Source organism: Anoplolepis gracilipes, chromosome 1 (assembly GCF_047496725.1).
Source record: "Anoplolepis gracilipes chromosome 1, ASM4749672v1, whole genome shotgun sequence".
NCBI lineage: Eukaryota > Metazoa > Arthropoda > Insecta > Hymenoptera > Formicidae > Anoplolepis > Anoplolepis gracilipes.
In genome coordinates this window covers 19,256,985-19,273,237 of record NC_132970.1, presented here as the reverse complement: position 1 = coordinate 19,273,237, position 16,253 = coordinate 19,256,985, and the positions used below count along the sequence as shown (strand labels likewise).

The window sequence follows — 16,253 nt, the reverse complement described above, 5'->3', positions numbered from 1 at the left end:
TTGGAGCAAAAAACATTTTTATTATTCAATGTCAGAAACTGTTATTCAACGAGACTCGATAATTTTAATAATCCTATTAATTTTGATAATTAAATGACAATTTTATATATAATAAATAAAATTATTTATAATAAAGAACGATCGATTAATTTTTTTCAACTTCACGGTGTGATTAAACGTATATAAGAATATCAGTTTTGTATTTTTTTTTATCGTCTGTGTGTGAGCATTTTTCGATATATAATGTATATTGCATCGCAAGATTGAATATCGATCGAACGCGGGTGTGCTCGTCTTCAGCATCTTCCACGATAACGCGAGCCGTGACCCAGTCCAGACGTACTGACAAGGCGCGTATAAAATCGACGATAGCGGACTGGACAGCCGCCAGTCTTGCGAGAGCCGCGCGCGAGAGCGGACGTCGCTCGTTTTACGTCGATGCGGTGCCACGTGAGGGAAAAGCCAGGAGGAAAACTTGTTCGCGCGCAGCTCCGAAGTATGTAAAATTTTCTTCCCGTTTCTTCCCTCCCGCTATGGACTTACGTTATCACGTCGAGCGACAGGAATGATGTGGATTGCGCCGGAAGTGTGACGGAATTAAACAAACGAGGTCCAAGTACATGGGACATTGTCTAATAATTCATTGGATTTGATTCTGTCAATAAGGGAAATCAATCTGTTCTGATTTACTTACGGATCTTCGACGCAAGACAAAACGAAAAAAAAAAAAATTGAAAAATATTAAACGAAAAAACTGAAACTATAATAAATCGAAACTGTCAACGAATGTGATTCTATTTGCCACTTTGTCGATAAATAACATTACATAACTAAGAAAAAAACAAAAATCAATTTTTTTCTATAAAAGATAGAAGAATAATAAGGAACTCTTAATATAAAAAATTCTCGCAGGAATACAGAAATAATTAAATACATTTACAGAACTGTAATATCTAAGTGTGTCAAGTAAATCCTTTCATTAAATAACAATACAAATCAAAGCAATACCAAAATTACATGTTTTAATTGAACGTGTGGTAACCGTATTTATTGCATTGCTAATTGCATTTATTAAATTTAATTGGGACCACATTATATCGAGAGTTATGACTGTTCTACAAAATTGAACGTTCTCAAACAGAGTTTAAAGTAAAACTCTGAAAGAAAGAAAGAAAGGAAAGGAAAAAGGATTTTCCAAAGGACGGAAGGTTATTTGAGATATCCTCACTGAGGCTTCCGGTATCTCGCATAGGATTTTTCGCGGATATTCTCAAAAGGTTTACGCTGACAGACCCTAAAAGTACTTCCGCGAAGGTGTGAATACGACTATTATGAAATCTCTGAAGAGATTGAGCGCTTAGAGTTACCGCACAGATAAAACTTCCATTACACCTGAGACGAAACCAATTCTTCAAGAGTTCCCGGAAGGATCTTCGTAATATCTCGCACTTTTATTCTATCAAAAGTTTCGCCTCTCGCGGCAACTCCCTTGAAAACGTGAAAATCAGAATCACACGGAAATCTTGCGAACAACTTGAAAAAAGTACGATATTTCTTGTACATGAAATAAAAAAATTATTTTCCTTCGAGGAAATAATAATCGCATCACTGAAAATATTCTCTTTTGGATTCGTTCAGGAGAAAAATTTTTATAAACTGCGCAAGAATTATCTCTCCAGAATCTCCACAAATATCACTGTCAAAAAATTATTTGAATCGAACATTCAAGAGCATCAAAAGCATCTTAAAGCACGCATTAAGTTATCGCGAAATCTTTAATTCTCTGAAGACGTAATTTTCGATTTCCCGACTTTTCACTTTACAAGAAACATCTGATAGATTTATTCCTGCAAAAATCCGCAATAGTAAACTTTTCGAGGTAAAGAAAACCCCATCGTACATACACACTGCGCGATGCACCGGACACGCAAGAGTTTCGAAAAAACGAGTGAGAAGTTCTGGGAATCTTAGGCAGCAACGAAAAAGACGGAACACGAAGAAGAATCACGAAAGCGAAGGAGGAAGTGAGGCGAGAATTGCAAATAACAAGTAGAGACGAGGAAACGTTTCAGGAATGCCGTGGATAAAGTGTTTGGGTGGTGGAGGCGGAAAGGCCAGGAGGGGCAAGCCACTCAGCGTCAGTCAACCGATCCACCTGCTCGTCAAGGTAGGATTTCTCTCGAAAAGTTTTCCGCACGATTTTCTCGCGGCAAATCTTGGGACGAACCGAGCAAAAATTCGATATATTCGTTTCTTTCAGAAGAGAATTTTTTTGAACCCCCATTTTTTATGCTGTCTTCTTTTGTAGAGTTCTTTTTTCAAATTTCAAAAAGAAACAGAGCAGAATAAAAAATATATAAATCCATAAAATCCATAAAATAGAAAAGCACAGATTTTTAAAGATATAAACGTAAATTTTTGATTGTATGCTGTTAACTTTTTTTAAACATAATTAATTATAAAAGAAAGAAAGTAAATTGTTATACATCCAATTTTATAGAATCTTATAGAAATTAAAAATCAATGAAAAATTAGAATAAGAATTAATCACATTGATATAGAGTTTAATAAAAGAGAGACATGTATTACATATATTGCAAATTTTTATATTATATTGATCTAGATTCTCGCATGTATTGTTTAAAAATACATGCTCGAGGAAGTCATTTATAACTGAATTCATAACAGAAGCAAAAATTGTAACACTATTCTATTTAAATTACCTAATATTGTGGTCTCTCTTGCCGTCTCGTGGCTATCAATTTTTTTAACAAGCATCTTGAAGAAACGAGAAAGTATTCTAATTCCCATAGTCCTCTATGTGTTGTAATTATGATATACAGACGGAACGTAGACTATTCCTTTCATGTAAAAATTTAGTTCGCTTTCAATTTGCTTATAAAATCAAGCTTATCATTCGAGTATAATTATTCTGTTCGATTAAATCAAGTAATAACATAATAAATTTATGACTGTTGCAAGTATAAATTTGCTGTTAGTTTTAAATTCAATTGTGGGTATAAATAAATGCGTGATTATTAATTAGAATTTTTTAAATAGAATGCAATACAATTTGGAAGTCAATTTTTATTTAATATTTTAATTTCTTTTAATTAGTAAAGGGGCGGACGCCCCTTTGGTATTATACATCATTACCTTTTTAAGAAGCAGTAAGTCTAAAGTCAAGCTATTCAATCCTCGAGATCTGATAGTCTCGAGATAAATCCCAACATTTATTTCTTTTTGCTGCTAATCATCGTTTCACTACTCAGTTAGTTTTCTTTTTCATTATCGCCGACCGCTTTTCCCATGAATATCAGGTTTAATAAAAACAATAAAAAAAGAAAATAAAACAAAAATATTTATGGATCATAATTTGCTACTAATAAGTATTAAGATAGAGTGAAAAAGAAGAAAGAAGCGCAGTCTTCTATATAATGTGAGAGAATGTAGGAAGCTTTCCGCTTAAGGCGATGGTTATTAGGCAGTTTCTTTCGTCTTGAAATGCTGTAAGATCGGGAGATACAAAATCTTCAGATGACGGAGGAACGCCGAGGTGGTCAACATTTCTCCTCCCCGTCGGTTAGCTGATTTATTAATTCTTCACGACGGCCTTTTTCCTCGGTTCCGGGCCCCTTTCGACGGACGCCCCGCGGGTACCGCGATCGATTCGACGATATCTTGGGCACGACCCAGCAATTAAGCCAGTAATAACAGACGCGATGTTAGCCACTTGTTAAAATTACAACAAGCCCCGAGTCGTGATACTCGTTGCATGAACAACTTGCTGATACAACCTTTGTACGATGTCATTGTTATATTGCTTCACAATTGGTTTACAAGAATGCGTAACATTTCCGGATACATAATAAAAACGTGTAATACGTGTAAATTTTGAGAATTTTAAATAAGCGCAACAATTAAAAATGTGATTTGTATGCAAAACATAAATATTATTCGGATTTAATTACAAAAATTTAAATATTTTATATAAATTAATATCTTTTTATAAAATACATTTATAGTGTAAAGCTTGTTTTAAAATTTAACAACAGAGAAAACCCAATTTTCAATAATAATAAAAAAATATTATAATTATAATAAAAAATAAACCATAATAATTAATTACTTATTTAAAGAAGTTTAATCTTAAAAATTCTGCAATAATAAGAAATTTTGCATGTATATCTATCTTATTACAGCATTGTAGTATTATTTCATAAAATACCGAGACAACATTTTTGCGAATAATGAGATAAAATTACAATTCAGGAAGCAAAAAGTGCTATCTCGGTGGCACGAGACAGCATTCGTGCAAAGAGCTCGTATTTCAGCTTTCTGGTCTCCGCATACCATATGTATCGGACAAGCTGTCCCAGCAGACGTGCACACGTAGATATCAAAATACATCGTCATCACAATCGCGTTGAAAAAATGTAATACTTGACGATTTTGCTAATTATACAATTCAATCAAGTCGGATTGATTTTTTCGTGGATGAATTATATAAAATACGCGAGTGTGTATTTTATTAGCAGAAAATGAATTAATTCCCGCGCGATTCATTACGTAAATAATTTACATTACACGCTTTTGTATTTGCATATCATTCGCGTAGCAGCGTTTGTTACAATGAAATGCGCATATACATAAGCGGCAAAAATAAACGTACCGGTAATCGAGCATCAGGGTCGCTCATCGCGGAACAGCATAATGCTGGAAGATCAATAGTTCGTTTTCCATCAATTATACATTTGTTAGATTTCTACATTATACTAGATTTACATTTTATTAGACCGTTAATAGCCATCTTGTTAAAGGTGAAGCCAGGGCAATCATTTACAATTGGGCAAAATATAATTACTGCATTAATGGACAGAATATTAATTCAAAATATCAATATTTGTCCATAACTTTCAATCAATACTTGTCTATAAAAACAGCTTATGTTTAATAACCGCCAGCATATTGAAATATGACATACAGTATATATATTAATTCAATTTATATATTTTACCTAATGTAAATTCACAATATATTAATATATATATTAATCCAACTTATATTTATACGCTGCCCTTCGATGTTAGCGATTTAGGTATAAAAATTTGTGGCTATAAAATTAATAAAAAAAATAAAATTTAATTTCAACAAATGTGTAAGCATAATATTTTTTATTCAATTCGACATCTTGATTCAATTTTATTTGAAAAGGTCATATCAAAGTCACGTATCGATATAAGATGCTAGTCGAGTTTGAAGAGTTCTATTTATTCCCAAACAGTTCTTTATAATATTGAATATAATATTCTAATATAATATAATATTCTTGTATTTTTTAAAAGATTTTATTCATTAACATTAGAATTTTTTAAAATAACTTATTCTGTTTGAGAAAGACATATTTATATACATATGTTTACAACACGCATTTTTAAAGAATTTTAATTCTTTGTGATATTAAAATAATTTTAGTCACAAGTAGAAAATACACCACAGATAAGACTGACAAAAAAATGACAAGCATTAAGAGGCAATTACATAATATAAAGTCACCCACAGCGGCACGCTATTATATTAAAACGGCACTTTAAACGCAATACGGTATTCTACGAAATGATTACAACCAGAATATTATTTCTATCTACATAAAATGACGTAAACGTGAATGTAAATTATGTGATTTGGTAACATGCATATACATATATGATGAATGTGACAGCAATGCAAAATTTTATATTTGTAGAAATACTTTTTTAATTGTTAATATAAATATTTTTGTACATATAAAATTTAAAATTCTTTTGTTGCTATATAGATAATATATTTTTTCTAGCTGAATATCAAAACTTGTAACAAAAATAATTATAAAATATATAAAGTATGTAAAATATATAAAATTTTAATAAAATTCTATCTATATGAAGTTTTATGTAGAGCTAAAATTTTTAGTCGATATAAAGACACACTTTATAAAAAAAAAAAAAAAAAAAAAAAAAAATGTAAGATTTCGCAATTTATATTGAACCAATCTCATTAAAGATTGTATAAGAGATATGACGAGAAAATGTTTTTCCCCACGCATTGTATCTGTCGGTGCTTCAAATCCGGTCCGACCACCGTGGCTTTCCAGCGGCTTCAAGTTGGCGTTTCTGAACGTTCATATACAAGAGAAGGAGAAAACCGCGCTCTCTGTTATTATAACCGTACTATTATCGGTACCGACGCACGGCGGGTACACCTGCATGCGTATATGCAAGCGCGTACGAAATAACGCCCACTATCATCGTCATGCGCTCCTTCGCGATGTAAGGATCGGCAATTAAATTAGCGGACCCTTCGGGCACGGTCGATTTTTCCGCTGCCTACGCGGCGATTCGTTCCCACATGGACAATTGATCTTTTCCGCATACAGGAAGATATATTTGTGTCTTGGAATTTCAATAAATTAAAATATTCCTGTGTACCAAATGAAGAGATTAAATTTGAATTACAATGGTATTACGGATGCATCAACGACTATTATATATAATTTTTAATTTAGAAACAGTACAAAAAGATAGAAATTATCATTATTAATTAAATGCAAATAACAGGAATATAATAAAAATATATATCATTCATATATAACGAATGTGGTTTAGATAAAAAAGCAAGCAAATACTTTCCTTAATTTCATTATGTATGCAACTCTGAAAATATCTGATTAATAATAATTAAAATATTACTATTAATGTAGAAAAATACCACATTTTTCGATGGGATCTTGACGAGATTCCTAAACTACTAATAGATTATGTCACAAGAGACTTGTATAAATGAGATAAATTGGATTCTTTTAAGCAATATTTTCTATTACACGTTAGTTTTGTAACACTCTCCAAGTTTTTCAACTTTAACAAGCAATGCAATATCTTTTCAAAGGTTAGATCTCTTCGCACGTTGTCGATTCTACCTACGCGCATGAACACACTCTGCTTTGCGGTACGTTTACTCCAGGCTTTGCTCAATACCTTACGTTGTTTGCTCTTCGCACACATATTTTTCTTACACCTCGTGGACGCTGTCATAATATTACCTTACATAGCTTTTCCATACCTATCTCGATACCCAAAATAGCAAATGTGGCAATAGTAAGAAGAACGGTTCTCTCTTATCACTGATATATATGAATATGTAGAAACTAAATCTTAAAGTGAATTATTTTATGTAAAAATCCATAGCAGGTGTATTACGTATGCGTAATTGTTAGTTTCGCGCATTCACCAGCTCGATGTTTCAGCGACCACGATGATTACGTGAATTTCCTAATTCTCGACGAGAATTGTAAGGCCTCCGGTAAAACCGTGAGCGTGTCTGCTCGCAACAACAACCTTTCGACGAAGATTATCGTGTCTACTGAAGTTTTCAGGAACTCAGATCAGATATAATGTGCGGTTATGAGATCTCAATATATCCAATATTCCGCAGAATATAGAAATCAAACGCAGGAAATGCGTGTCCATTTGCCAATCTTGGTACGAATTTGCGATTTCGATCAGTTACGCATAATGTATAGTTCAGATCGCGGAAATTATGCTAATTTTTGAAGATTTACATTTCTGTTACGGTTCGCTGATCCTCAGCGTATATGAAAACATCAATTTTCTCGAAAATTACGATTAAAAGTTACGATGCCTTGTGTTTCAGAAGATGCTATACGCTGAAGTTTAAAGTGTAACTTCGAATCTTTTTTCTTTTGAGGATGCTAATCAAATCCAGGGTGAATCGTCCTAACGAGATTAGAACGAGTCAGTCAATTACGCAGCGGTTTTACCCTTGTCCTATTTTTAGCACCAGGGATGTCTACTGCGATTTTAGATCGCAGAGCAAAGACAAGGACTCCCTCGTTTCCGAATATAATAATGTTAAAAATAACAACGATGGTTTTTGTTCTCGTGTCTGTCTTCATCGCGACGCGTCATGTCTGTAGAACTATCCGCCAGTCTTGTCGCGCATATTTTTATATCGTTCAAAATTGCAAAGCATGTGGATGACTCAAAGGCATATAATGATATTGTACAAAGTACCTTCTTCAATAAAATTTACAATATTAAATATTGAAAATAACATAATAATATTTTATCTACGTTTATTTATTTAAAAAAATAATGAGAATTTTGTAATATAATATAATTCAAACATATCATGTTGAAATGTTTTTTAGATTATAATGTTAAAAAAACTACTTAATTTTATCATATTTTTCAGATTGGAAGACTAAGAAATAGTATTTAATTATTAAATAAATAAAAAAGTGTATCCATATTTAATAATATTGATATTACTAATACATGCATGCATGTGTGTCTGTATATGTGTACATAAAATAAAATATAATATTGACTTTATTAAACGACGACTACATCGATGTTTTTGCGATTTTGAAATTAAAATTCTATTACAAACAATCACAGCTGATTCTCTCGCCCTCAGTTTACGATTCAATTTAATTGTAAGTTTGAAGCTTTCAACTGAAGCTTTCACTCTAATTGCATTAATCAATTTCTTGTCCGTTGTTTCTTTGAATATCTGACAATCAAAAACATGTGCCTTTTACTTTGACATCAAATTGTAATTTATTTGTATAATCAAATCCAAAGATAATTTTTCTACAATGATAACTTAAATATATAACCCGAAATATTCACGTCATTTTTAAGCTCTCAAATTCGAATGTATATTGATCTTGTCAAAAAATCGAGATAAAAATATATTTAATATGTATACTAAAACGGTTTAAAATAACTATTATACATTATATAATAATTATAAATTATTATATTATTAAATTATTAAATAATATTAAATTATTATATTACAATTACAAATTACATTGTTTGCATTTATTTAAACTATTCTTTATCACTAATAAAATTGATAACATTATTCATATAATAAATACATCTCCTAAGCTTTAACAAATAATGTATTTATAACCATTATGTTGTACTTCTATTTGTCTCATTAAAAGACGATGCTGACGTAACATGTATGTATTAAATTATCTCACTTTTGCAATGTATGACTCGTCTGATTCTTCACAAATGGCACTCAACTATTCATATCGCCGCTCGTAAAGCCGTCTTTCTATGTCGCGGATTAAATTCGAGTGATATCCGGAAAGAAAGAGTGCGAATATGTTAAAGAGACTCTTAACAAGCATTAAGTCTCGGAGACTGCATAAGAAGAAAAAAGAAACGAACGAAGAAAAGAGGAGATTAAATCGCGCGATATCACGATCTTAAGATGACGATGGCCGACCTCTCGAGATTCCTTAATTGCAGTTGTACAACGGTGTGCAATTAAAAGTCCACAATTAAAACATGTGACGTATTCTCGTGTACTATTATCTGCGAAAGATCAACTTTCTCATTATGATATTAGGTTGTTTTGCGCAAGAACTCCCCAAGATTGCATCGAGAGAAAGTCTCGCGTCTTTTTAATCCTTTTTTGAATTAATTTTCACCATTAATCATAGACACAATGGCTAATGACATTCTTTCGCAAGCGTTCTTGTTGGGAAAATATATATCGCAGGAGTTTTAAATGTTTTATTCCCGCGCTCATGCTTGTGCGAAGAATGTAATTTTAATTACGTATAGCGAACGTTTTTAATATTAAATATGCTTTCCTAATTAATATTTTGCAAATTTTTTTATATTATTGTTATTATTTGATATATTCCGATTGACCATTGTCATCAGTCATTGACAATCAGTTAATAAAATTTGGCGATACTTTATATTCTTATTTATTATTGTTTCATAACGACAACAAAGTTGTATGTCGCATTGTTCTCGAGATTAATTGATGTTTGTGGCCAGGAAGTGATCCATACTTATATCAAGCATTATAATAATGTGCGATATAAAACAAGCAAGAATAAAACATGGATTTTATTATGTGATTTAATTGTAATCGTAGGAATATTAAATTTTTCATGCGATTTTATTGCATAAATTTATTATCGTGTAAAAAATTTCTGGAATGCTTTTATCAAGAATTTTTTATCTGATAGCCATATATCGATACGTACAAATTTTTTGTCGTATAAATGTAATATCAGACCTATATAATATTTTATGTGACAAATAGCTATGCAATGTACTAACATTCATATCATGCCAATCGCAATAAATAAATTTTTATCATTTTTATGTACACTACGAGCTGAAAACCTTTTATTAACATGCTCATTTATATAGAATCTTATATGGAGGTAGACATTTTCTTCAGACAACCTATAATTATTCCCTATAATACAGTATCATTAACTTTAGACGTGCAAAATAATTCTGCCATATTAATTACATGCTTCTAACGGAATAACAAATTCCAATGACGCCGCCGTCATTTCTCATCGATCTCGTCGCGATTTCTCCAACTGAACCTCGTATCTTGTGAAAGAGAGATATCGGTCTGGTATATACATCTTTAAAACTAGACATTGAGCAATGGCAATAAGGAAGTCATGATTGAAAAGTAAGATGTCCATGCTTGTAACATTCAATCGTTGGTTCATTGTTTTAAATAATTGATGTAACTACCATAAGCGAACCATCATTGGCTTCAAGAGTATCAAAAGCTCTGTGTGTGGCGAATGATATGCATTTAATCAAATGTCAGACAAAACTTGAAGTTTTTTTTATAGTCAGTAATATTGCTTTTGGTTTTCTTGGAAGCATACGAAGCTTTCATATATCTTAATATCTCATTTTTTAAATTGGGAATATACTCCTCTGTTATATAACCCTCGATATGTCAAATTGCAATGATATGCCAAAAAAAAAAATCTTTTTGAATTTGATCATTATTTTATAATAAAAAATATAATAAATTTTTATGATTTTTTGTTTGGATTTAATTATATTCTTACTAAATTATATATTATTATTATATATCGTTATTAATTAATAATCATTGAAAAAAAATGATCTATATAACCATCTATATTGTATTTTGCTTAATTATTTCAATAAATGTATAATTTTTGCACAAACGAACCATGCAGTTTGCGATCGCGAAGTAGCGGCGGCAAACGCCTCTTCTTAGGTGAATGCACGATAGTTCATCAAGTGAATATCTCGTATCAGTAAAAAGACAATCTGAGAATGTCTGCCGCCGTGCTTACGTGTAATATGATAATCCACCAGACAATACTGGGAAATGTCAGAGTGATAAAACGCGACATTTTGTCGTGCGACTCTTCGCGAATGCAAAGCGTTTACGATCGGCTTAGCCCGATGTGGGAAAAATCTCTCGGCGGCAACGACGACGCGTTCCGAGTTTATGATCGGTTACCTGTGTATCTGACAAAAATAGTTTACGACTGTATGTCGTTGGCTCTCGTCTTATCCGCGAAACTTTCCGGCCAACTGAAATATTTTAATGCCCATGCAGTTATATATTTATACTGTGTCCGTATCATTCCAAGTTAGTGAGTGGTCCACGGGATGGCATGTAATCATCGCGGGATTATGTGCGACGAATGGTAGAATGTAATTAGAGACGTTCTTCGATCGTTAATTTTGATTGCACGACAAATAACAATGCCCTGACATTGCCGAGAACTTGGCTAGTCGAGATCGTAAAAGCTGCTTTATGAATATTAAACGAGCTTTTTTGGAGCTCTCGGAACTTGGAGCGCAGTTGCTAGACAACTTTTTATAAGGATAAGTTTATCGCGAAAACTGCACTACTCAATTTTGTTCAAATGAAGAGATTATGTTTACGGTACTTTATGTGATAGATATTCCTATTTAACTACGCGCGCGATATGATAGAACGATCTCATAAATATATAATAAAATAGTAAAAAGTCGAAGATGCGTAAGAATCTCATCAAACGCATAAAGATTTTTATCAATCTGAAACGGAATTCTAAAATCTATCTTTGCATCTTGAATTATAATATATTGTTACAATTAAATCTTTCAAGATTTAACTGTATTATATGGAATAAGAACAAGAAAACAAGAAATGCAATTATTTTCTTTCCTTGCACAAGATTGCTTATTAGATATACGCGAACGGTGTGGATAAAAATAAAATCGTACACACCCGTATACTTATCCGAAGTGTAAACAACGGCGCAATCTCGCCAGATCCCGTGTAATCACATTTATTCATGTCGGTGTAGCTTCGAAAAACACACGATTGCGTCGTGTATCGCGTAAACAGATAACACAAATAACGAAATCGCAGTGAAGCGACTGGATCTCGGGGCGACCTCGGGGCTCGAGGGCTTCGCGAGATCCGCAATTATATTTTCTACAACCAGGTCGTAGAGCGAAGTATTTTCTGAGCGCACTCCGTTTCCGTATTCGAGTCGTCGGGTTCCTCGTTCCTCGAGATCCCCAGTAATCAGCTCGCCAGATGATTTCTGAAAAGGACGGCGGTAATAATGAGAACGAACTGGAAAAGGGTTTCGTTGGAATTCGTTCTACATAGAGCCGCGCGATCGCGACTGCCGGATAAAATAACTAAAGTAATGAATGGACGTTTGTGCCGTCCTTGGCGTAAAATTAACGGCACATCCGAGCCGGAGAATGCGACAGAGAATGAGAGGCTAAGGGCCTCCGCATCCGTGAACAAATCCCGGTAGTCCTTTCTCTCGAACGCCTACGCGTACGTCAAGAAGAGACAAGTGTCGCAATTCGACGCGAGTGATTTCGAAAGACCGACCAGTGCGTTTGATTTTGATGATACTGAATGAAAGGAATGAGTTTTGAATGGAGAGGATTAAGCGTTTTCATTACATTCTAATAGAGATCAATATATCCGAATGAGTTTAATCAGATCCAAGAAATGTAATAATACTTTTAATTCTTTATTATTCGAAGTATTATTATTTTTATTATTCCAAGTATTTTATTTTTTATCTATTTTTTTATTTTCCATTTTCTTTTATTATTCAAAGTAAATTACGATTATTGTAAACAAAAATCAAGAAATGTAATAATATTTTTGATTCTTTATTATTCGAAGTACTTTTTTTTGTATTTTTTTTTGTATTTTTCACTTACTTTTATTATTCAAAGTAAATTACGATTATTGTAAACAAAAATCAGGAAATCTTTAATCTTTGGTTTTGTTTTCACGCAAAGGGACGACGTTTTTCTTCTCTCTTATTGCCATCATATATTTCATAGAAAAGAGTTCCTGCAACAAAGCACCAAACAAAGCGAAAACAGTCTACTACATGTAAAATATATACTGTGAACTTTCCGTTTTTCTTTCCGGTCCGCAGTCTCATTATTCGTGAGTTACGTATCGCGCATTCAAGCAACAGAATTTTTTAAATAATATATCTCTTATTTACAGATACATATATGTATACTGACGCAATTTCTTTTTTCTTAAAATCTTTTTAAATATATACTTTCGAAAGAGAGAGCTATTTCTTTTCAATTTAAGAAATCTCATACTTTCCCGTGTATAAAGTGCTCCTGCAGAGGAATTAACACTTTTGAGACGCAGCGTCACTAATTAGCTCAGCACTCAACGATGAACAATCAATCCTCTAAAAAGACAGATAAACCCGTCAACACCAAAAGTATGGATCGCATAATCATTTCCAGAATTACGGAGAAGCTCTTAGTCGCACGATTTATCGTTCGGTTACGATGCCGACTGGGCGTTTCACTTCATCAACGATATCAAGAACGTGGACCGCGTGGGCTCAAGAATAATGGGCCACTAAACGGTGGACCACTATCCGAACGAACCAAAGTGCACCGATATCAAGATACGCGCAATTTAGAGTCGCTGTAAATCGCTAGAAGATCCCTTCGATCGAATTATTCCGTGTCTTTGTGAAAGTGAGGTTTTTTTCGACCATGAAGAATAATCGCGTCCGTTCTTTGTTCGATTGAAAAATTATTGTAGGGTCAATTATTATTACATCCTTCGATAAAAACTTGTGTTAATTATTTTTTGAATTAATTGCTTATGAATTAAATATTAATCAATGGTAAAATCTGTTTATTGCATATTATTTCGAATTTTATATACGCAAAATATGTTCGTAACAAAATAGTTTTATACAATATAATGGAAATACATAAATTATCGTATTTATTTTATTGTGGAGAGCTTTATAGCTCGGAAAAATATCTTCTCCACCGCACGTTAAACGCATCGTGAAAGTGCAGAACGCGCGCATAAAGGAGAACGGAATTTCGATCGTTTGGATAAATGTGTAAGCATGCTCGCGCTTCCTGTTTGGACCATTATCCTCGACAAGGGACGCGCAATCGAGTCGAAGAATCAAAGTGTACGTAATGGTCGCGTGCTGACTTATACGGTGAAGGCGACTGCTTGGATTCCCACGAAAATCACGATTAGAGCGCGCGCGATCCCTTTTACCATTCAAGAACAAAGATCAAAATTTATGACTGGAATTAATTCACGGGATGGAATTTCCGGAAACTTCAATGACTAGAAATTCATTCATTTGAAGAGGACATTCCATTTTTTTAATCATTCTTCTTATTCTTCTTATTATTATTACTTTTTTTTTTTACGAAAAGTGTAATTGTAATTTATATTATATTTTTATGAAAGGCGAAATTTTTTTTTAATTCTCAAATCTACAAAATACAATAATTATATACAAAAAATATAAAATTAATATACTCTTATATAACAGTGTATTATATAACAGAAATTATAAAACTCATATATATATACTCCGGATTATAATTATTCCTTTATATAATACAAAGTTATAAGGCAAATCGCTCTATTGAAACTTAAACAACGTAGTAAAATACTCGTTTGCGATGTGAAAAACTAGATTCTACATTATAACGGGCAATTAAATTTTCCACGGTAGAAAGAATTCATTCGGATCGACAAGATTAGTGATCCGAGATTACAGATATTAATAGGACATCGTTAACATCGCCAGTGATCGCAGATGTAACGCTTCGCAAAAGTCTGTCACTTTTACAGCAACTATCAATATCAATGTTCCCGTAATAATCGTGACACGTACCATCTAGCGATATCCCGCGTAATCCGTTGAAATTATATTTTCTACAAATCGGAGGATTACGCCATTATGGTCATTATCTCCGGCTATCCTAGACCGTTTTTCCGGGTCCGTCGCATCGATCGTGGATCTCGATTTCTACAGAGAGACCGAGAAGCAAGCCGTAGCGAATTTCATCTCTACTTAAATCCAGTTAACTGAACTATCGTACGTGATTTTCTTGGAGGAAAACGTCCATACGTTCCTCGACGCTGCGCGAAAAAATCGATCATCATTATCCGTGTTGTTGCTTCTACGATCAGTATACGACACGTAATTCCGATTTCGCATTCTTCTGATTGAATACTTTGTTTCGAACAAACGTTTGGAGGTTTGGCAAGCCCTTAGAGAAAATCAGAATTTTCCTATATTATTCGAAAAATGTAAATAAGTTTACACAAAATTAATTGCAATATTTAATTATAGCCACTTTCTAAAGTGAATAATATGTATTTCAATCATTAATGTATTATATTTTTTTAATAGAATATCACATCTTAAATAAAATTGCATTAGCGAATGATTGCCGATGTTAAATCCTGAGCGAATTTAGAAATATAATCAAATTGACTCTCAAAAACAAATTCAATAATTTTATAGCCAATTTTAGAGATAGTTACGTAATAATTTAATTATTTATGATAACAAGAATTGTCTATATCATAAAATTTAATCATAAAATCTATATCCTAAAATCTATATCATAAAATCTAATTAACAAACCATATAAAGAACATATTTAATACGAGAAAATATCTAATATAAATAAATGTTTTGCATTCTTCCCTTAGATCTACCTTTCTCTCTTCTTAGATTCATAGTATATAAAGCACCTCTTTAATTGATCGTAGAAACTTTAAGTATTTTAAGTTAAATGCTGTGTTACAAAATTGAATTGATTTAAATTGATGTCCGTTAGCGAGGAAAGAGGATAAGGAGAGGCACAAAAAAGACGAAGAACTTACGAGATCTCTTCACTACCAGGCAGATTAGAGCAGGTCGGGAACGTTTATAGATCTCGAACTGTTCCCTTTCTTCTTTCTTTTAGCGCATTTTCTTGCCCTTGAATACCAGCGCTACGCCCCAATGGAGCATACATAATCGAACGCGACGCCCTTCACAGGGCGCATCTGGGCGGCGACAACACCTACGGAAAAAAGGGAACCGGTTTTGTGAG

General features: G+C 32.8%; 1 protein-coding gene across 5 annotated transcripts in view; it reads left to right on the top strand.

The window, feature by feature from the left end:
• Positions 1-377: 377 nt before the first annotated feature.
• The window catches only part of By (focal adhesion protein tensin), a 173,276-nt gene continuing 157,400 nt past the window's right edge, over positions 378-16,253 (top strand). For all 5 annotated transcript variants that reach the window (XM_072889717.1, XM_072889830.1, XM_072889728.1 and 2 more), the window contains exon 1: positions 378-2,167. In XM_072889717.1, coding sequence (XP_072745818.1) covers positions 2,075-2,167 — 93 coding nt within the window. In that variant the 5' untranslated portion in view covers positions 378-2,074. The remainder of the gene's footprint in view (positions 2,168-16,253) is intronic.